Source organism: Triticum urartu, chromosome 2, assembly GCF_003073215.2.
Source record: "Triticum urartu cultivar G1812 chromosome 2, Tu2.1, whole genome shotgun sequence".
Classification (NCBI taxonomy): Eukaryota; Viridiplantae; Streptophyta; class Magnoliopsida; order Poales; family Poaceae; genus Triticum; species Triticum urartu.
Window position 1 is genome coordinate 483,894,201 of NC_053023.1, and position 23,223 is coordinate 483,917,423.

Consider the following 23,223-nt stretch of genomic DNA (forward strand, 5'->3'; position numbering starts at 1 on the left):
CTCGCGCAACCGTTACCCTTCGTGGGTTGAAGTCTCCATCAACGTGGATGTAGGATAGCACCACCTATCCGAACCACGGGAAAAACATCCGTGTCTCCAATTGCGTTTGAATTCTCCAAACCCTTCCCCTTACATTCTTGCAAGTTGCATGCTTTACATTCCGCTGCTCATATACTCTTTGCATGCTTGCTTGATATGTATTGTGTATGTTGAAATTGTGCCTAAAACTCCACTCAAACCAAAAAGGCCTAAAAATTGCAACTTTAGCACTAAGTGTCTAATCACCCCCCCCTCTAGACACATCTACTTCTAGATCCTACACCTTCAATTGGAATGGCCTCCAGCCGTGCAGCAGCGGCAACGAGATTGTCCATTGGGTTGGAGTAGTGACCCGGAGGTGTTGAAATAGCCTGAGGTATAACAGTGTTTTGACGAGGCGGATTCATCAGACGGGGCTGAACCGGCGCACCGGCCCCCGGAGCTTCCGGCTAGTTTCCCTCCAGCGGATTACTGGTTCCTGCTCCTGGGGTGTTGAAAAGGTCTCTGGCCTCGAAAACCGAAGGCAAGCGGGATCGGTACTTCCTCTTCATGACTTCATGCGACGTGTTCTGGTCCAACATGAGCCTGTAGGCCTGTGCGTCTAAAGCGGCCCGCTCTGTGGTCATCCTGGCATTCTCAGCTGCCAGGTTCGCCTTGGCCTGGGTGATCTGTTCCTTCACCTTTGCAATCTCCGCGTTGTGGACTTCCTGATCCGCCGGATTAGCTTCTGCCATAAGCACAGCCAATGCATCAAATAGATCTGATAGAACTTGAGCCGGCGGGCGTGCGGAGCTTCCTGCCCCGGCAGCTGCCGCCGCTGTTGAACCGGAGGTTATTGGCGCAGCGGTTGAAGAATGAAGCGCTGCTTGTGTGTCGGCCATGAATATTCTAACTCGGTTGGGTAGATCAGAGGGGTCCGGAATACTGTCGCTGTCGGAACAGTCCCCAATCCGGCCATCTTGTAGCTGATATAGAGATTCGGTTTCTCCGGTTGATGACTCATCACCGGAATAAACGACAGTCTCGCCGCGAGATTCCGATCCATCCTTGTAACTTCCTCCATGGATGACTCCCACGAAGGCATGCTTCACGGCCGGTTTAACCCGAGCGGACCGCGCACGCTGAGCCGTTTCGACGAGGTCGGTGCAGATGTCCGGCTCAGGGCCCGGTTCACCGATCTTGCCGATGAAAACGTGTATGCCACCAAAGGGGACCCGGTACCCGTACTCAACTGAGCCGGCCTCGGGGCCGCAACCTGCATCATCGATGTAGAGCTTGTCGCGACGACTCTTAGTCATCCGGCCCACAGCATAGCCCTCGAGTCCTTCAAAGCGGCCCTCCAAGAACTTGAAACCATCGTGCGATAGCCCCACGGTGGGCGCCAACTGTCGTGGTTTTGTCACGGCAGATGTCCTAGAGAAAGGACTTAGTCGTGGAGCCATCGCAACGGGTTAGTTTGAAGGGGTTAAAGCATACACAGGGACGCAAGAGAGTTTATACTAGTTCGGCCCCTCCGATGAAGGTAAAAGCCTACGTCTAGTTGTGATGGGATTGATGGGGTTTCGATGACTAGGGAGCAAACAAGCTTCGCCTATGTCTCGAGTTCTTGTCTCCCTTCTGAACCGCCGCCGGTCGTCCCCTTATATACACGGGTGACGCCCGTCGGTTCACAGATTCCCAATACCGGCTCATAGATGTGTCCGGTTTGGTCTCTACTTATTCCTAACTTGCAATACAAGTTACATACCAACGCCGGTTTACGGCTACAGGCCTTGAACCGACTATGGGCCTTGAGCCCTCATCTGCCTTCTTGGGTTTCAACATAGTTAACTACTGAAGAAGTTAACCCGGCCCAGATAGGCCGGTTTACGCCCAGTAGTGATATCCTCAACAATGTTCTTCATATAGAGAGTCTCCATGATTTGTCACTTTCATATACTAGTGTGAATTTTTACATTATAGAACTTGGCTTGTATATTCCGATAACGAGCTCCCTCAAATGCCCAAGGCCTACATGAGCAAGCAAGTTGGATGCACACCCACTTAGTTTCTGTAGTGAGCTTTCATACACTTATAACTCTAGTGTATTTGTTGCATGGCAATCCCTACTCCTCACATTGACATCGATTGTAAGGCCTCTCCATTCCCTAACGATCAACCGCGTCGGTGTGAGACTTTCGCTATTTTTATCTTCCTTTATGAACCCCCATCATCATTCTCTTTGTCATCCAAAGTGCCAAGACCTTAACACACATTGTATTGTGTGAAAGTTGAAAAAGCCGAGGCGAGAAAAAGTATGATTTGATTACTCGGCTTGTCAACGGGTAGTTCATGATTAATATTTTGTGCTAGGAAGACTAAGCTATATGATTTTGTAGGGAAACGTTCTTTAGCATTCTTTATTTGATTGTTTGCTGGTATGTCTGAGTATTGATGTCTTTATTTCAAATGATAGACTATTGCCCTAAATCATTCGTGTCCTACTATTCATACCGTGAGAAGATTACATGATAAACATGCTAGGTAGCATTCAACATCAAAAATTCTGTTTTTATCATTCACTTACTAGAGGATGAGCATGAATTAAGCTATTATATTATCAATCCTTTATGCTTTATATCATGTGTCGTGTGAACTTGTGCTCCTCTCGAAAGCACCTTTAATTTTTTTATTATTTCATGCTATTATATTATCAATCATTTTTGCTTTATATCCAATTTTCTATCTTTTTGGGAACTAACCTATTAACCCAGTGCCCAGTGCCAGTTTCTATTTTTGCCTATTTTACTATTTCGCAGAAAAACTAATATCAAACGAAATCCAAATGCGATGAAACTTTATAGTGATTTTTGCTGGACCAGAAGAGACCCCAGAAGCTTCGAGGGGAGACCAGACGATGCACAAGAGGAGCACAAGCTCACACGGCGCACCCTGAGGGCGTGTTGTCTGAGCTTGTAGGCCCCTCGCAACTCCGTTTGACCTAATTCCAAGCCTACAAAGTCCCTAAAATCTAGAAACCACGAGAGCGAGACTCGAAACAATTATTCCGCCGCCACAAACCTCTGTTCTTCCACGATCCCATCTGGAGGCCTCTGTCGGTACTCTGTTGTAGGGGGAATCGATCACGAAGGGCTTCTACATCAACCTTGTTGCACCTCCGATGATGTGTGAGTAGTTCCCACGGGACCCACGGGTCCATAGTGATTAGCTAGATAGCTCTCTCTCTCTCTCTTTAATCTTTAATACAATATTCTCCTCAGAGTTCTATTCAATGTAATCTTGTTTTGCGGTGTGTTTGTTCAGTTCCAATGAATTGTGGGTTTATTATTAGATTATTCATTGAAAGTAATTGAGTTATATTCTGAAATTTATTATGTGTGATTGTTATAGCTATGTAATGCTTTTCGATCTAGAGTTTTCTTTGGCCAAGTTGATGAATAGCAAGCAGTATACATTTACAACCTGCCACCGGAGCAAACTGGAGTTACTTCTGTTGGCTGCAATTTAATTGAGCATTACATATTCACATTAGGTGTCCCATGATTCTTTCTATCTTTCGGGTTGGCCAAACTGATGGACTCAACAGAATGGTTGATTGATTCTAGGACTTGAATACAACGAATCTCCTATGACTGATTTGTTATGGCGGGGGCAGGAGCAGGAGCAGGAGCGGGCCTGAAGAGCCTCCGGAACACCCACTGGAGAGGTCTCAGCAGCTGCGATCTCTTCTTGCGCCAGAACCAAATTGCGGCACTGTACTGCTCGTTCCGAATCTTCCTCGTCGCCGCCTTCCAGCCGAATTTCTCCATCTCCTTCCTGGCGGCCTTCCCCATTGTCTCTCTCAACTCTTCACAGGAGAGCAGGAGTTCAACCTTCCCAACACAGTCATCCACATCACCTGGTGTGTACAGAAAGCTGGTCTTTCCTTCCTGATCCTCAGGTATAATGTCAGGTATGCCTCCAGCTCGAGCAGCGACCACCGGGACTCCGGATGACATTGCCTCCAACACAACAAAACCCAGCGTCTCGGACTCAGAAGGCATCACAAACACATCCCCACTGGCATAGGCCTGTGACAGTTCTTCCCCTTGCAATGTCCCTGTGAACACTGCAGGCATTCCTGAAAACATCTCTTCAAGTTCAGGCCTGCAGTGGAAGGCACATGTTAAGAATGGCAACAGTGTGTACTCTTCTTACAAGAGGATTTCAGTCTCTCATTACATAAAAGAAGAAGCAAATTTCATGACAATATGCGAGAGTCTCTTTGGAGAATAAATCAGCAATGAGCAAATTTCAACAGTTAAATCAACTCCATTGTTGCCTTTTCTACTGAAGGAAGAAGTTAACTAGTTTCTATGATATAACGATGCACACCTGAATGGGCCATCTCCAATGAATGCAATTCTTGATCCTGGAAGTCGGTCCATGACTCTGGAAAAAGTAGAACCCAATGTCAACACAAGATATGCCTTAGCTAGATAAAAAGATCAAAACTAAATTATGTCAACAAAACTTTATGGTAATAATAAGGGGACACGAGCAGTAGGTAAGGTTTCTATCACACACGCCATTCAGTTTGCACTGCAGCATTAAAAATCAGAAACGTCATGAGCTCACCGCTTATGAAAATCCAAGCTTTTCTCAACTCCTAAGCGTCCAACATAGATTATCAGTGGCTTGTCTGGTTCACCATTCCTGTCACAATAGAAGAAGCATACAAGCAACACAGTTAGTCACATGAAAGATATATCTGATCAAATCGATTCATTATGCAGTTTTCTCGACACACTGGGTCAGGCAAGAACCCATTAGCATCATTGAAACTGCATCACAAATGGACCAGCTGAGCAAAGTAGATTACTTACGTTAACCTTGACCTCATTTCCTGATTACGGAAACGAGGATGGAAGCTTTCTGAATCCACACCCTTGTTCCAAAGGCGTATCTTATTGGCTGGAAACATGCACCATGAGAGGAAGATGTTGGAACCTGGAAAGAAGTAATAACATGGAAGCAGTATGTATGTTTGTGCAAACCTGCTGTAACACGGGCAGCTTGAAGGTCCCTGCCAATAGCGACTGATGGTACCAGTGTGAGATCCGCAGCTCGGTGCAAGAATTCTATAGCATGCGAAGATTGTATCAGCTGGCTACTCTGGCAAGAGAGGTTATACATTTGTGCAGTACATAAGTGAAAACTTACTTATAACTAGCCACATGGGCTTGACAAGCCAGCTGAATGTATACCTTGGAATATAACTGCCATAGATAAACAAGGATCAGCTCGCCTCTAAAGCTGGGTAAATAAACCCACAAATCCTAGGATTATACTCCCTCCGTAAAGAAATATAAGAGCGTTTAGATCACTAAAGTAGTGATCTAAACACTCCTATATTTCTTTACAGAGGGAGTAGATATCATTCAGAATGCAGATAACACCGTGGATGGTGTTTTCCTGCTAGGAGCTGACGATTAATTAAATGGTCTAGTTGTGTTGGCCAAGGTAAGACAAGATATTTTTTCAGTTTCGTTCAAGTTGTAGTTCTGTTGCTCGCATAAAACTTTTTTTTTCTCCTTCTGTTTTCGAAACGGGCGTGCATGAGTTGTAAATTTGTGAAAGAGGAAGGCAAGTCAACTCACATTGGAACATGGGTGTGGTAGGACATCACTAGAGGGACGCATAGCAACTTTGCGATGATTAGGGCGCCGAATACCTGTGAATTTAATTCACTTGGTCAAGGTAAAATATGAAATCTCCAATGCTGAATAATACTCTTATTGTCGAAATACAGAAAGGAGATTGGTTAGTAGCATACCATGATTCCAGGGGAAGAGGCGTGGATAATGTCGGGCTTGAACCTAGCGACCTCTCCAATGATTCTGGGGCTGAGGGCGAGCGAGAGCGGGACCTTCTGATACCAGGGGCAAGGGAAGCTCCAGGACCCGATGAGCTTGGCGCCGTGGAACTCGTCGGGCACGCCCTCGTGGGTGGTGATGACGATGACCTCGTCGCCCATCTCGCGGAGGTACTTGATGAAGTTCTGGAAGCGGTTCTTGTAGCCGGAGACGTAGGCGAAGGGGGAGGGCTCGACGAAGAGCGCGATGCGGCGGGGCCGCGAGTCGGCCTCCGAAGCGGGCGGGGGCTCCTCCTGGTGCTCCAGCTCGTCGTCCCGCAGCAAGACCGGCGACGAGGGGGGGGAGGAAGAGGCGCTGGCGCTGGTGCTGCATGACGACGACGACGAGAGTGGGAGGAGGCGGCGGCGATGCAGGTGAAGGGACCACCCAGCCCGGGGGCGTGACGACGGGGCGATTAGAGGGAGAGGAGACGGCTTGGACACGGCGAGGATGGGCGCCGCCCTCGCCATCCTTGCCTCGTCCTTGCGGCAATTTAATCCCCTTCCGGTATTCCTTTGCTTTGGTTGAATCGAATCGAATCGAATCGATTGAGGCTACTCGCTCACTCGCGCGAGGCGAACAAAGAAGAGCAGGAGCTGGAGAAGGGAGTGGACGGAAGTCAGTGGTTCCCACTTGGCGTTTGACGCACAGGCATATTCGAACGCACCACACGAGGCGAGCATATTCGAATGCAAAATGGAATTGATCAAGGCATCATCAAGCCATGACTGAGGTGAGCGACCGCATCTCTACACACGCGCGCGCTCCAGCTCTCTTTTGGTTTCGGTTTGAGAGATCGAAAAGGCCAAATCTCGGGGAACATTTCGGTCCCATGTTCCACGAGATATCTCATTATCCTATTCCAGCCAATCAGCTCCCAAGTTCTAGCCACTCACCAAACCAGCAACTAGTTCTCCCCTGCGTCTTCTTTTTTTTGTGCGAAAACGAGACATTTTTTTCTGAGGGATGACATTTATTTGTTTTTTTTACAATGTCGAGAAGATTTATTAATTCGTCACAATGTTTACAGGGACAGATGATAGATTTTCGGGATGTCCTAACCAAACATGACGGCCACCACCGAGAAAAAGAGCATGCTTCGCTAAGTTGTGAGCTTCATAATTAGAGCTCCTAAACTCATGACTAAAATTGCAAAAATCAAAACCCAAAGAGTGTTCTATTATTTCATGTATGTTGACGTATAATGTGCTGTTTAGTCTCTTCCATCAGATCGATCTTTTAATTGCATTGGCTAAAGCATGCACTTCTACATGGTATCAGAGCCAAGAGGTCATGAGTTCAAGACCCGGCTGACGCAATTAAATTGCAGCCCACTTTCGGTCCATGTTTAGGTGTGAGAAAGCCACACGTGATGATGCGGGCGAGGCACCATTGATCGATAATTCTACTAAAGCTGAGCCATTTGATGAGTCAAGGCATAAAAAAGTTGCGGAAAATAATGCCAAGCATGCGACCAGATTATGCCGAGGAAACGATGGTCGTGTGCAACAGTTTTGTGGACCAAAAATTGCTCCTGTATTTGAAAAGGAATGAATGCATGTTGATTCTCATCATATAGTGCTTGTATCAATACCTAGCAGAATGTACAACAAAAGGTCTAGATCGGATGCTAAACAGGAACCGAAGCCAGAAGATATAATTCCAACGTTTCATACGCCTCCGAAGATAATAAGGATCGGCAGTTTTTTGTTTAAACTACAGGCATGCAATTGATAGGATCTGCCAAGGGATAAGTCTCCGTCTTTTATTTAATCAAGTCATTTTATTTTTGTGTTAGGCCACGTGAGTTTCACCAAGACCTGTAATTTTGCTTGTACGGGGCAGACGTGAGAGTCAAGTTGTACTATTTACGTACATGTTTTGAGTCTAGGTTAATTAAGGTGATCAATGTGGCCGGATAATTAATTAGTTAAATCCTTAGTTTGTTAGGAGAGTCCGTTTCAATTTAGTTTGGCCTAGTCTTTTCCAAGTTCGCGTGGCCTATAAAAAGGGCCGGCCAGGGCCGATGTAGAGATCAGTTTTTGAGTTTTCTTTTGAGTATGAGATATACAGAAAAACGTCTGAGTTACAGGCGGCCATATCTTGTGTATTATCTGTGATTTTCCCATCGTGGAAATTTACCAGCGACGGAGGGTTGATCATCACATCGACGCCTACGTGCTGATCCAAGGGGGTCATTATTTTTATTCGTGTATTTTCGTACGCGGGTGAAAATTATCTTGAAGGTTGCGAGGAGGAACAGGGGGACGAACTGTTGATCAAGCATCGCCGTGAAAGATCGGGCATCTACACACACAAATTAGCATCTCGTTAGTCTGTGCTCCATCAAGTGGTATTCAGAGCAAAGGTTAGTGTCACGGCGATTCAATCTGCAGAGGCGAGCATCAACATGTTGAGCAAGAACATATTGATGGAGGAGGAAGGCATCGGCGAGGCCGTTCTTTTTCACACTCGTTGCGTCGTGAACGAACGACGTGTCAATCTGACAATCGATGAGAGTATCACAGTCAATATGGTGAGCATCGAGGTGGTGAAAAAATTGGGGCTGAAGATGGCGCCTCCGTACACGCTCAAGTGGTTCAAAGGTGAAATCAAAATTACGCATCAGATTTTGCTAATTTTTAATCTGGGAAAATATTGTTGTGCGGAATTTTTTCATGTTTGTCCTGTGTCCATGGTGTCGTGCCATCTGCTACTTGGGGACCCATGGTGCAAGCATGTTGGGGCTGTTCGGGATGTAAACAAAAATAGTTATTCTTTATCACGGAAGGGCAAACAAATTTGTTTTATTCCCATGCCAATGGATGTGTCCGATGCTGATTGGAAAGATCGTTTGCGAAAAAAAAGAGAAGAGGTAGAAGAAATAAAAAAAGAAGTTGATGCACCGATGAAGGGTCTAAATCTCTTAGTGAAGAAGGTGCAGGAGGATGATGATCCTAAAGGGCAGCGATGGAGTGTTTTTAAAACACAGTGTAAGATCAACAATCGTGCTTGCAAGTTGATAATTGATGGTGGTAGCTTTACAAATGTCATTGGCAAAGATCTTGTGCGGGCATTGGGTTTGTCCATGTGGCGACACCCACAGCCGCACCATGTAGAGTGGCTATACAACTTCGGAAAATTAAAGATCACACATAAGGTACGTGTAAAGTTTTCAGTTGGAGATTATATTGATAAGGTGGACTGTGATGTTGTGCCGATGGATACGTGTCAGCTGTTGTTGGAAAGACCATGGCAGTTTGATCATGATGCAGTCCATGCTGGAAGATCCAACATATACACGTTCATGCATGATGGAAAGAAGCACATGTTGAAACCAATGGCAGACAGTGCAATCATCATAGAGATGCAAGTTCCGGAGAGGAAGATTGTACAAAAAATAGACTTAAAACCGAGGACGGTTTCTCTTCAAGGAAGGGAGGATGATGCGGGCAAGGCACCATTGATCGATAATTCTACTAAAGCTGAGCCATTTGATGAGTCAAGGCATGAAAAAGTTGCGGAAAATAATGCCAAGCATGCGATCAGATTATGCCGAGGAAACGATGGTTGTGTGCGACAATTTTGTGGACTAAAAATTGATCCTGTATTTGAAAAGAAATTGATGCATGTTGATTCTCATCATACAGTGCTTGTATCAATACCTAGCAGAATGTACAACAAAAAATCTAGATCGGATACTAAACAGGAACCGAAGCCAGAAGATATAATTCCAACGTTTCGTACGCCTCTAAAGATAATAAGGATCGGCAGTTTTCTGTTTAAACTACAGACATGCAATTGATAGGATCTACCAAGGGATAAGTCTCTGTCTTTTATTTAATCAAGTTATTTTATTTTTGTGTTAGGCCACGTGAGTTTCACCAAGACCTGTAATTTTGCTTGTATGGAGCAGACGTGAGAGCCAAGTTGTACTATTTACGTACATGTTTTAAGTCTAGGTTAATTAAGGTGATCAATGTGGCCAGATAATTAATTAGTTAAATCCTTAGTTTGTTAGGAGAGTCTGTTTCAATTTAGTTTGGCCTAGTCTTTTCCAAGTTCGCGTGGCCTATAAAAAGGGCCGGCCAGGGCCGATGTAAAGATCAGTTTTTGAGTTTTCTTTTAAGTATGAGATATACAGAAAAACGTCCGAGTTACGGGTGGCTATATCTTATGTATTATCTGTGATTTTCTCATCGTGGAAATTTACTAGCGACGGAGGGTTGATCATCACATCGACGCCTACGTGCTAATCCAAGGGGGTCATTATTTTTATTCGTGTATTTTCGTGCGCGGGTGAAAATTATCTTGAAGGTTGCAAGGAGGAACAGGGGGACGAACTGTTGATCAAGCATCACCGTGAAAGATCGGGCATCTACATGCACAAATTAGCATCTCGCTAGTCTGTGCTCCATCACGTGAGAGGGGGTGTGACGTATAATGTGATGTTTAGTCTCTTCCATCAGATCAGTTTTTTGGTTGCATTGGCTAGAGCATGCACTTCTACAATGTACAATAGCACCGTAACTAGCCAGGTTCTTCTTGTGTATGTCTTCCACCACGAGCTTGCAGTCCGACGCAACTTAAATACATCTCAAATATAAATCCTCCGCCAACGCAAGAGCTTCTCTAATGGCTGAGTTTCGAGGGTCGAAGGGTCCACGATGTTCCTGAAACAAAAAGCTGAAACCCCCAAGAAAGCTCCATCTTAATCCCTACAAAACACCCCCACTGAGCCATACCCTTGCCTGGAAACAGTTGGTTTTTGTTTTCCGGTCCTATGACTCTGGGCTGCCAGCGCTTCGACCAACATATGGCCTTCCGACCCTTTGTGGGCTATTCCGCTTCAAGAAAAAATATATGGGCCTTGCTTATAGCAAGATGGTAGCTTCTCTTGCCAGGACATCTTATTACGTGACCAGTGGTTCGGATCTTTTTTATTCTCTTTTGTTTTTTTATTTCTTTGTTCGGTTTTCTTTGGTTTTTCAGTTCTTTTGCCTTTTTAATTTCATTGGTTTTCTTTGTTTCTTTCTCAGTTTTCACAGGTTTTTTTTTGTTTTTCGTTGTTTCTAGTTTTTTCGCTTTTCTTAGTTTCTTTGTTCCTTGCTCGGTATCATTCTTTTCCATTGATTTTTTTGGTTTTTCTTTTGTTATGTTTTCTTTGGTTTTTATTGAGTTTCTTCATTTTTCTTTCTTTTGTGTCGAATTTCATTGGCTTCTTGGTTATTACTGGTTTTTTCTTTCTTTATTCTTTTCTTCATTTTTCTTTTTGTTCCTTTCTCCGTTTTATTTCCCTTTTCTTTCTTTCCTATTTTCTTCATTTTTAGTTCCTTTCTTGGTTTTCATCAGTTTTCTTTTATTCTCTTTTTTTCTTGGTTTCCTCATGGGTTTTCATGGTTTTCTTCATGTTTTCCATCTTTCTTCACTTCTGAGATGTTTCTTCTATTCGTTTCTTCGGTTTCCACCGCTTTTCTTTGTTTTTCCCTTTTTTCAACACGTGTCTACATTTTTAATGCACATTTGTATATTTTATATATATATATGTATGTATGTATGTATGTATGTATGTATGTATGTATGTATATATATATATAACATTTTTAAATACATGTTTAACATTTTCTAAAAATATGATTACCATTTTTTATACATGATAACATTTTGTAAATTTATGTTTCTGTATTCACATTTTTAATACACATTCTACATTTTTCTTATACATCAGTAACGTGTTTTATAGATGTTTAATAATTTTTAAATATATGGTTAACAATTTTTCAAATATTTTTGTTCATTGACTACTTTTTTAATACTCATTGTACATTTTCAGTATGCATCAGGAATTTTTTTTATAGTTTTATACATGTTTAATATTTTTTGAATATGCAATTAACATATTGTGTACACAATCAACATTTTAATAAGAATTTTATTTTTATTTTTATTTTCAATTTCATTAATACATTTTCCACATTTTTGGTATATATATCAGGAACATTTTTTTACACATTTAAAAAAATTATATAGACATGTATTTTTGGATGTCTAGTTTTTTGCATACATATTATACATTTTGTATATACATCAGAAATAGTTTTTATATACATGTTTAACATTTTCCAAATAAAAGATTAACATTTTAAAAACTTATTTTTATTTATGTCGACATTTTTTCATAAACATTGTACATTTTTAATACATAAAAAACCTATTCTCTGTACACATTTAATATTTTTCAAATGCATGACTAACATTTTTATAAAAAAATTGTAAAGTACGTTTTTGTAATAAATATTTTTATAATATTGGGAAGTATAAACGAAAGTAGGAAAAAAAAGAAATCAAAAACCAAAAAAAGTAGGCTTATTGAGCCGAAACTTAATGTGCATGGTAATGTTGGGGGTGATTCCTTTGAGTTTAACTTGGACTAATCCTGGAGACATAGATGAAGATTCTTTTTACTGTTGTGCAACCTAAAAGAAAGATTAAGACTTATAGGACAAAGAATGTGATTATCTGGCCATTTTGACTTCTAGTAACTTCACTAAACTCCCTAATTTAATAGCCCTCTCATTCAATTGAGGTTTACTTGAGTTGTTCAATTTTGATAGGGTCAAATCCCTTAATCCTTAGAGCCACTATGCTCCGCATGATTGAAGGCCCAAGGCACATATTTCATTGTGGGCCACGTTGGGCAATGGGTGACCGTGTCAATTCGTACATCATATTTTTTGGGTGGTTCACGCACGTGAGAGTAGGAATTGACATCATTAAGTTAGGATAACAATTATATATGTATCACCTTTCAAAAAGCATGCAAATAATATTTACAACGAAGCCAACATAACTTTTTTATGACCACTAATATAGGCTGGTTCAGTCAGAGTTTTCAAGCTATTTGCCAAATCTTTCGTTTTTTGAATAGAAGGGGTTTCCGCCCACTCCACTTTTTATGGAATGAAGCAAAGCAAGTCTACAACATTCAACATGTATCAGGCCAAAGCAACCACGGGGTAGGCAACCAAATGGATGTCCATCAGTAAACATTTTCATTTCCTTATATTGCAGACCGATGAAGAAAATGAACAACACGGGTACAAAAAATGACCCCTAACGAAGAGCTAGTTATGGGCACAAACTCCAGATGCACATCTATCTCCGACGTTGCTCATCACCAGGCAATTCTAAGTAGCTCTCCATGTCGCATGTCCAGCAGTAGCAGACAACGCCAATGGAGCATAAACTAAGTGTTGTTGCAGAGAATGCCTCATTGATGTAGATACGCACTGAGCTTTGCAAGCACTAAGTGAATGTTCTTCCATGTTTTTTCCTGAAAACAAAATTCATTTCTCAGTGTCCACAAACTCCACAAGGAGGTAGCATAAACCATATTTAACAAGGGTGTGTTCTTGTACATACACCAAATAGCAATAACATCACTAAACGACTTGAGAATATCTATCTGAAAAGCCTTAAAAACAACCCCCACACATTGGATGCCACAAATACATTGAAAGAAAAGGTGATTCGCTAACTCAGGCTCGTTACAAAATAAGCAAGTAATGTCCTCTACCTGTCTCCTTTAGCCAAGTTGTCTCCAATCAGTACTTTGTTGTTCATAATCAGCCAACGGAAACACATGGATAGAGCGCATAAGATCTTCCAGAAACAACCCCAATTTTTGAAACTGCACCACCAAAGTTAATAGGTTTGTAAAAGGATTTAACCGAATAACGACCACCAAGTTCTAACATCAAAATTGGTGTGTTCCGCGAGTCAAAATGTGAAATTGTGCCAACTTGACACAAGAGCTGATGCCACAATTCTAGCCCAGTTCTGTCAACACACCGCCTAAAGGTTAGATTCAAATTTGCACCATCCGAAGCTTGGGCTGGTGAGCAGAGAGGTTGGTTACAAATCTCAAAACAGAGGCCAATATCTAACTTTAAGGAACAATCTCCCAACCAAATGCCATGCCAGAAACTAACACTTTCTTCATTCCCAACATTCCACTTATAAAAAGTGTGAGAGGCACTTAAAGCCCATGTAATGCCTTTCTAGAATGGAGATCCAACCCCATTTCTAGACCACAATACATTATAATTTTCTGTTTTGTATTTATGATCAATCAAAATTCTCCAATCTCTCCCCTCACTATCATAATATCTTTTTCCCCAAGAGGCCAGAAGAGCCATATTAAAACCTCTAATATTTGGAAGACCTAGCCCACCAAAGTCTTTTCTTCTGGACACCAATCCCCAGCTGCCAAGGTGAAAACTTATGATTGTTGTAGTGATTCATTCGTGCAGCAACTCACACTAACGTTTCTAAACAACTGATGTTGAATCATTAAAATATTTATTGCGCCGGTTGTAACGCAACAGGCACTTATCTAGGCTCATAGTAAGTCACATCTTTTTTTTTGAGCATCAGTACAGACACAAGCGCTTATATACACGTGCATACACTCACTCCTATGAACGCACACACACACACCCTACCCCTATGAGCATCTCCGAGAGACTGAGCCGGCATATCATCTTGAGATTTACGAAGTCACCGTAGGCGCCTCGTCGTCGACGGGAACGTCTCCTCCCACTGAAAGCGCATCGCCGGAAATCCTGAAATAAATCCAGGAATAATGCGAGCACCAGGATTTGAACTCTGGTGGGTTGGGATACCACTGTCCACCTAAGTCACATCTTAGTCAAAGCCTTTAAAAGAAATGTAGAAATCTGACAAAGGGTGACATACTACTTGGCAGTAGAATGATGAAATTACAAAACGACTTCCTCTTCTCGAAAGGTTCCCACACTCCATTTTTTATATGCTGAAGAATGTCATCTCCTTTTCATGTCAGTGCAGAGTATTGTATTGCCACATACCCTAGTAATAGCTATGTTGATGTTACTTTATATATACTCCAGTTTTCAACAAAAGAATCAGTAAGATATTATTGATAAGGTACGGCTACTTGGGTGCATGGGGATGAATGATATATGATCATGGTTACATAGAAATGAGCAATTTCTTTTGTTAGTATAGGAAGAGCAGAGGCTTGTCTCGTAGTCGTAGGTAGTATGGACCATGCAGCCTTTTTTCCTTTTGTTTTGTTTTGTTTTGTGGGTTGCTGCACTGCATGGTCCGTGAAGTGAACTTGTTGGAGGCACCTGAGCCAAGCACGGTGCATCCATGGGGAGCCAGAAATTGGAAGGGAAATATCCATAGATGGAGACGTTGTTGCCGTCGAGAACCATGAGGCTACCGGGGGGACGTAGCCGTCGTCCGAGTCACACATAATACTTTGAGCAGCAGATTAACACGGCTAGACGAGAAATTCCCAGAGAAATCAACAAGGGGGGGAGGCTCTCTATCTCTAGGCAGAGAAAGCATGCGAGTGACGAGAGATTTTCGAAAAGGCGAAGAAAAAGAATGTACCACCATGCGTGCGGGTAGAGAAGGAGAGATTGGATTTGTTTGGTCGTGGTTGGTGATGGCGGCGCGGCAGCGAGTGGTGGTGCTGGACTGGCCCACCCTAGAGAAAAGGAGGAGCGATCTGGATCGTCCGTCCGCCCATCACGCACCTTCATCCATCGGTATAAGAATTGCTGCCACCCACGGCCCATCCGCGCATCCCACACACCCCACCCCCATTCCGCCGCCTCGCCTCTCCTCTCTCTTCTCACTCCCTCTCGCCGCAGAGAAGATGGCGTCCGACGGCAGCGGCGTTGTCACGGTGTACGGCAGCGGCAACAACGGCGCCGGTACGCAGCTCGAGCCCAAGTCGTCCCCGTTCTCTGTCAAGGTGGGCCTGGCCCAGATGCTCCGCGGCGGCGTCATCATGGACGTCGTCAACGCCGAGCAGGCGCGCATCGCCGAGGAGGCCGGCGCCTGCGCCGTCATGGCGCTCGAGCGCGTCCCCGCCGACATCCGCGCCCAGGGCGGCGTCGCACGCATGTCCGACCCGGGCCTCATCCGCGAAATCAAGCGCGCCGTCACCATCCCGGTCATGGCCAAGGCCCGCATCGGGCACTTCGTCGAGGCCCAGATCCTCGAGTCCATCGGCGTCGACTACGTGGACGAGAGCGAGGTCCTCACGCTCGCCGACGACGCCCACCACATCAACAAGCACAACTTCCGCGTCCCCTTCGTCTGCGGCTGCCGCAACCTGGGCGAGGCCCTCCGCCGCATCCGCGAGGGCGCCGCCATGATCCGTACCAAGGGCGAGGCCGGCACCGGCAATGTCATCGAGGCCGTCCGCCACGTCCGCTCCGTCATGGGCGACGTGCGTGCCCTCCGCAGCATGGACGACGACGAGGTATTCACCTATGCCAAGAGCATCGCCGCACCGTACGACCTCGTCATGCAGACCAAGCAGCTCGGCCGCCTGCCCGTCGTCCAGTTCGCCGCCGGCGGGGTCGCCACGCCGGCCGATGCGGCCCTCATGATGCAGCTCGGCTGCGACGGTGTCTTCGTCGGCTCCGGTGTCTTCAAGAGCGGCGACCCCGCGCGCCGCGCGCGCGCAATCGTGCAGGCCGTCACCCACTACAGCGACCCTAATGTGCTCGCCGAGGTGAGCTGCGACCTGGGTGAGGCCATGGTGGGCATCAACCTCTCCGATCCCAAGGTCGAGCGCTTTGCGGCGCGCTCCGAGTGATCTTTGTTGGCCACCATCAATACCAGCTCCCAAAATAATACTCCATGGATCAATGATAAGGACAAAAAACAAGTACTTAGAAACGATTCCTAGTTATTATCATGTGATTTCTTCATGATGATCATTCTAGCTCCGATAACAATTCAAGCGGTAGCAAGCATGCACCTCGAGTCAGTCTGTCGGTCGGTCAGTCGCTCGCTTTATATATGTACACACATGTTGTCGTCTTCCATTTCATTTATGTTGTTGTTAACACAAGTTTAAGTATCCATCCATCCTTTCCCTCCGTGTTATAGGCATGTACTCTTGCTACTATGCATTTTGCTGTTTCAGATTCGTTGTTGTTTCTCTGATCGATTTTGCTACTGTTGTTGCCAATTACAACCGGCAACAACTCAAATGATGCAGTCTGGTACTTTACTTGATTAGCACTCACTATTTGGCTAAAGTAGAAATTAGGCAGCCCATCGTTGCAGGTGCCCCCACACAGGCTAAAAGCCAAAAGGCAGCGACGCCTTGTACAATACAAGGTGCTTAGAGAGATGCTTACAGTAAAATAAGCATCGATGCTTAGAGAAAGACGGATTTATTTCTATCAACATATCCCGTAAGCACGGATGTGACGCTCGCTCGTACATTCAGTAAAATAAGTGGACGTCAAGCGGGCGTCTGGGCAGAACGGCAGAACGTTGGAGGAATAGACGTACAAAACAGATCTTAATTGCGCGCGTGCACATGCACTTTAGGTGTTAGGACATTTATCGATAAGACCACATGTAATGCATGATGCTTGGGGAGGTACTCGTATAAAAGAAAAATCATTTTTTAAGCACACGTATTTGCTTGTGAACTAGAGATGAGTAAGAGCATCTTCAGCCATTGAGCCTCTCAGGAGGCATTTTTTTGGTCGCCTGGGGGCTACCGGCGATAACTTTAGCCTGGGTGTCAAAATTCCACTCGTTGTCCCCCCACCCCCACCTCCTCGTCTGTCTCTCCTCTGCTCGGCCATGGAGGTGGAGTGTGGCATGGCCCTGCTCGGCCATGGAGGCGCGTGCGGGCTAGCTCCGCCACGCACAGGCGGACGCGGGGCGCCTCGGCCACAACGCAGGCGGACGGGCGCGGGCAAGCTCCGTCACGCACAGGCGGGCGCGGGCGAGCTCCGCGTCCGCTCGCGCGCCGCTCCGTCCCGCCTCGGTCTGCGCACGGCTCCGCCCGCTGCCGCGGCGCTCCCGGCCCTCCCCGGCCTGGCCGCGCCTGGCCCTCCGCCCGCCTGCGTCGCGGCGCCTCCTTCGCGCGGCTCCCTCGCAGCTCGCCGACGCGCCCAACTTCCTCCTCGGCGCCCTCGCAGCTCTCCGGCGCGCCCAGCTTCCCCGACGAGCTTCGGCGCGAGCGCGAGCATCCGCGGGGGCGGAGCACGGCGGCTCGGCTGAAGCAGGTGTGGCGGGCGAGCGGGTGCATGGCGGTCTTGCGGTGGGGCAACAGCGGCGGCAACACGACGGGGAGCGGCGGAGCAGCCGCTCCAAGCGCCGACTGTTCACCGCGCCTGAGGCCCGTCGCGTCGCCGGTAGCCAAGGCCAAGGCGGCGGGAAGGGAGGGAGAGAGGAGAGAGCTGCGAGGCGGAGGCGACCGGGCGGCCGGAGCACGGCGGCTCGCCTGAGGCGGCCGTTCCAGGCGGCGGGGAGGAAGAGAGAGAGGAGAGAGCTGGCCAGAAAACGTGGGGCCTTTGTGTGCGTGGAGGGAAAAAGAGAGAGAGGGGAAGGAGCACGTGGGTGAGGGAAAATGAGGGGACAGGGGAGACGCGGGCCCACAAAACGGCAAAATTAGGCCCCCAGGAGCCCCCCGGTGCGCTGGGTGTGGCATGGGGCAGCCGACGCTAATTTTTGCTAGTACCAGCGAAAAATGAGGACTTCGGGGATGAGTGGGGCGTTTTTTGCCCACCGGCGCCTAAAAAAATGTCCTAGGGGCCTAGTGAAGATGCTCTAAGTAGCGTTGGTGCTACACAAATAAGTATCTGTGCTTAAGAGAAAATCGGTTTATATTTATAAGCATCTTACATTGTATAAAGCCTAAGATGGTCTTTTCTCATTCATTTCATGTCACTAGGAGTAGCCAAATATATATATATATATATATATATATACACAAATAGTGTATCAAACATATATAGATTAAAGAAAATAGAACAACAACAATACAACAATACAACCCATGCATTACCAATCCTTAGTGCTAATACCACATCCATATCAGGCAAAAAAGACCATATCCAACAACCAAATAGCCATATAATCATGGACTTCCTGCAGGAGATATGCCCTAGAGGCAATAATAATTATTGTTATTTGCGAACTAACCTATGGTTGGATGGTTAGAGGGACAGTGGTATCTCGAACCTACCAGGGTTTAAGTCCTGGTGCTCGCATTATTCCTGGATTTATTTCAGGATTTTCGGCGATGCGCTTTCAATGGGATGAGACGTTCCCGTCGACGACGAGGCGTCTATGGTGACTTCGTAAATCTCAAGATGATATGCCGACTCAGTCCCTTGAAGGTGCTCATATGAGTAGGGTGTGCGTGTGCGTGTTCTTAGGGGTGAGTGTATGCGTGTATGTATGAGCGCTTGTGTCTGTACTGTGTTCAAAACAAAAAAATAGTTGTCTTCAAGTTCGTAATTGATCTTTATGTTCTATGCTAAAAGTGCGATGGTCCTTGAGCTCGTATATCCATAAAGGATTGGAGGAAAACCCATGTGCATGTGTGAAATAATAAACAGCAAAATATATTCCTAGTCGTGCCTCTAAGACTAGCTCAAGCTGCATGATGATCATGTTTTTCTAATCATGAGCATGACTATGCCTACAATTTTGAAGACCCCACGTTATAAGAACACTTGTATTGAATTAACCCATGTTGATGTTATGTTATGAGATACATTTGTCACAAGTTAATGGTTTTATAACACAGAGAAAATTAGTGTTTGCATAGTTTCTTAGACCATGAGAGTATCGAGTTCCTTCATACTTGCTTCATGAACTTTGGGGTTTGTTAAACGTCATCCATAATAGGATGGCTATTATGGCGGTTTTCGGGTTCATGAAAAAGTATGACAAGGGACTAGATAGCTCAAGATTGGAATTTGCTCCTCCGACGATGGAGAGATATTCTTTAGGACCTCTTGGTGTTACGGTATCCATTATCGTCTGGCCAGACATAGCGTGATTTGATCACGGGGATGCCAGAACACGAGTACAAGAAAAGAGAACAAAACCGGTAACGAGGAAACTGGCATAATGAAGAAGTTATTGATTCATAGGGATGCTATTAAATCTCACCTCGAGTATTTGTAACATATTGCGAAGCAACAAGAACAACATTCGGTAATTACATGTTCGCTCGAATATTCATTCGTGTGGGTATAGGGATCAATTTGGATGTCCACGGTTCTACTATTGATCATTGATCAGAAAAGTTCCGCTCATGTCTATACTTCACAGAACCTATAGGGTCACACACTTAAGGGTCATCTATTTGCTAAGTAATAGACAGTGAGTCCGGGAGATTGTTTCCGGAAAAGTTTCGAAGATGACTAAAAAGTTTCATAGAGAAAAAACGGAAACGTTATGTAGACAAACTACATATCGGAAATGTTTCGAAACGCATCAAGAATTATTTTAGTGGGTATAGGAAATGCTCTGGACCTTCCGGAATTTTTCCAGATTTTTCATACACTGAAAATATTTCATGAAAAAGTTTTCATGAATAGTGGTAACACTATTAGGGTACAACCACTATTTGGTGGCTTTTTGGAAAGCCACCTTTTAGGGCTTTGTCCCAAAAGTCAAGGGGATGACATGGGGCGGTAGGACCCCCTTTGGGGGATCCCACTAAAGGTGACCGACCAAGGGAGGAGCTCTTCCATGGAGCTCCATTTCCCTTCCCCTTTTGCCCTTATGAAGGACAAATCTCATGGGTTTTTTGGTATTTCCAAGTGCCACTCTACCCCTTGCCTCACACTATAAATAGAGGTGGAGGCAGCTCTTCAAACTCACTCAAGTACTCTCATACACTCCTCTAAAAAAGTTCTCTCATACACATGCCATGCAATGACCTGGCTTTCTATCTCCCTCTCCACAAAATAGTTTCGTAGCTGAAAGATTGTCTAGTCTTTGGTAGGTCCTAGTTCTGGATGGAAAAGCCCTGCTAGATAGTTGACACCGGATGTGTGCAACTGGGTAGAAAGGTCGTAGTTTCGATCTTAGTTCGGGAGATACACCGAGGTTCTGTCCAAGGGCCACCCGAAGGGCTATCTGAGGGCCTCCCGAAGAGCTGTCTGAGTGACTGGTCAAGTTTCTGTTTGAGGGCCTCCCGAAGGGCTGTCCGAGAGACTATCTGATAGAGAACATTCTCGCAGTTGGGAGGTTGTAAAATCCTAGCTGCGGGGATCTGCACCAATGATCTCCATCGACTCTCCTTCTGCTGTGCTACGAGTCGGTAATGATCAGATCAAACCTTGTATGCATCTTCATAGTGGTCCTGGGCGTGTACGCAGTACAGAAATATTTTGTTTTCTGCTGCCTTATGATATGTCTCCAACGTATCTATAATTTTTGATTGTTCCATGTTATTATATTATCTGTTTTGGATGTTTTATATGCATTAATATGCTATTTTATATGATTTTTGGGACTAACCTATTAACCTAGAGCCCAGTGCCAGTTCCTGTTTTTTCTTGTTTTAGAGTTTCGCAGAAAAGGAATATAAAATAGAGTCTAAACGGAATGAAACTTTCGTGATGTTTTTTCTTAGACCAGAATACATCTAGAGGACTTGGAGTGCACGCCGGGAAAGCCACGAGGCGGCCACAAGGACGGAGGGCGCGCCCAGGGGGTAGGGCGCGCCCCCACCCTTGAGGGCCCCTCATGACTCCACCGACCTATTTCTTCCGTATATATATTCTCAAGTACCCCAAAACCAATCAGGAGAGCCATGAAAACTCTTTTCCACCGCCGAAACCTTGTGTACTCGTGAGATCCCATCTAGGGGCCTTTTCCGGCATCCTGCCAGAGGGGGATCGATCACGGAGGGCTTCCACATCAATAGCATTGCCTCTCCGATGAAGCGTGAGTAGTTTACCACAGACCTACGGGTCCATAGCTAGTAGCTAGATGGCTTCTTTTCTCTCTTTGATTCTCAATACCATGTTCTCCTTGATGTTCTTGGAGATCTATTCAATGTAATACCTTTTTGTGGTGTGTTTGCCGAGATCCGATGAATTGTGGATTTATGATCAGCTTATCTATAAATATTATTTGAATCTCCTCTGAATTCTTATATGCATGATTTGATATCTTTGCATGTCTCTTCGAACTATCGATTTGGTTTGGCCAACTAGATTGGTTTCTCTTGCAATGGGAGAAGTGCTTAGCTTTAGGTTCAATCTTGTGGTGCTCGATCCCAGTGACAGAAGGGGAACCGACACGTATTGTATTGTTGCCATCGAGGATAACAAGATGGGGTTTTCATCATATTTCTTGAGTTTATCCCGCTACATGTCATCTTACTTAATGCGTTACTCTGTTCTTATGAACTTAATACTCTAGATGCAGGCAAGAGTCGGTCAATGTGTGGAGTAATAGTAGTAGATGCAGGTAGGAGTCGGTCTACTTGATACGGACGTGATGCCTATATTCATGACCATTGTCTTAGATATCTTCATAACTTTGCACTTTTCTATCAATTGCTCGGCAGTAATTTGTTTACCCACTGTAATAATTTCTATCTTGAGAGAAGCCTCTAGTGAAACCTATGGCCCCCGGGTCTACTTTCCATCATATAAGTTTCTGACCTACGATTTTAGTTTCCTATTTACTTCTTTTGCAATCTTTTACTTTCTATTCCATAAACAAAAAATACCAAAAATATTACTCTACCGTTTATCCATCTCTATCAGATCTCACTTTGCAAATAACCGTGAAGGAATTGACAACCCCTTTATCACGTTGGGTGCAAGTTGGTGTTTGTTTGTGCAGGTATTTGGTGAATTATGCGTTGTCTCCTACTGGATTGATACCTTGGTTCTCAAAACTAAGGGAAATACTTACTCTACTTTGCTGCATCACCCTTTCCTCTTCAAGGGAAAAACCAACACAAGCTCAAGAGGTAGCAGGAAGAATTTCTAGCGCCGTTGCAGGGGAGATCTACGCCAAGTCAAGACATACCAAGTACCCATCATAAACTCTCATCTCTCGCATTATATTATTCTCCATTCACCTCTTGTTTTCCTCTCCCCCACTTCTAAAACGATTTTCAAAAAGATTTGCCCTTTTCTTCGCCCTTCTTCCGTTCGTCTTTTCGTTTGCTTGTGTTGCCATGTGCCTCCTTTTTGCTTGCATCTTTGCTTGCTAAAAAACTATTGTTATGGATCCTCATCCACTTGCTAATATTTTTAAGAGATCCAATTATGATGAATCTAATGCTAGTGAGTTGAGTGCACTAGATTATCTTTATGAGGTTTTGCTTGAAATTCGTGAATCTGAAAATTGTGATGAAGTGTTGAAAGATGAAATTTATGAAGTGATTCATGATAGCTCCTTTAATGAAAAACATGATTGCAATGATATTATTATAAAT

At 44.8% G+C, this 23,223-nt stretch overlaps 2 protein-coding genes across 2 annotated transcripts; one reads left to right on the forward strand and one right to left on the reverse strand.

Moving 5' to 3' along the window:
- Nucleotides 1-3,459: 3,459 nt before the first annotated feature.
- Nucleotides 3,460-6,717, reverse strand: LOC125538070 (sulfoquinovosyl transferase SQD2-like). Its single transcript, XM_048701373.1, has 8 exons — nt 5,855-6,717; nt 5,679-5,752; nt 5,242-5,297; nt 5,076-5,159; nt 4,905-4,992; nt 4,657-4,734; nt 4,414-4,470; nt 3,460-4,185 (listed from the first exon to the last, which is right to left on the reverse strand). Exons 1-8 carry the CDS (start codon nt 6,401-6,403, stop codon nt 3,666-3,668), a joined length of 1,506 nt encoding a protein of 501 aa, XP_048557330.1. The 5' UTR covers nt 6,404-6,717; the 3' UTR covers nt 3,460-3,665.
- Nucleotides 6,718-15,414: 8,697 nt separating this feature from the next.
- Nucleotides 15,415-16,879, forward strand: LOC125538071 (probable pyridoxal 5'-phosphate synthase subunit PDX1.1). Its single transcript, XM_048701374.1, has one exon. The coding sequence runs from the start codon at nt 15,430-15,432 to the stop codon at nt 16,591-16,593; it is 1,164 nt and encodes a 387-aa protein (XP_048557331.1). The 5' UTR covers nt 15,415-15,429; the 3' UTR covers nt 16,594-16,879.
- Nucleotides 16,880-23,223: the final 6,344 nt, after the last annotated feature.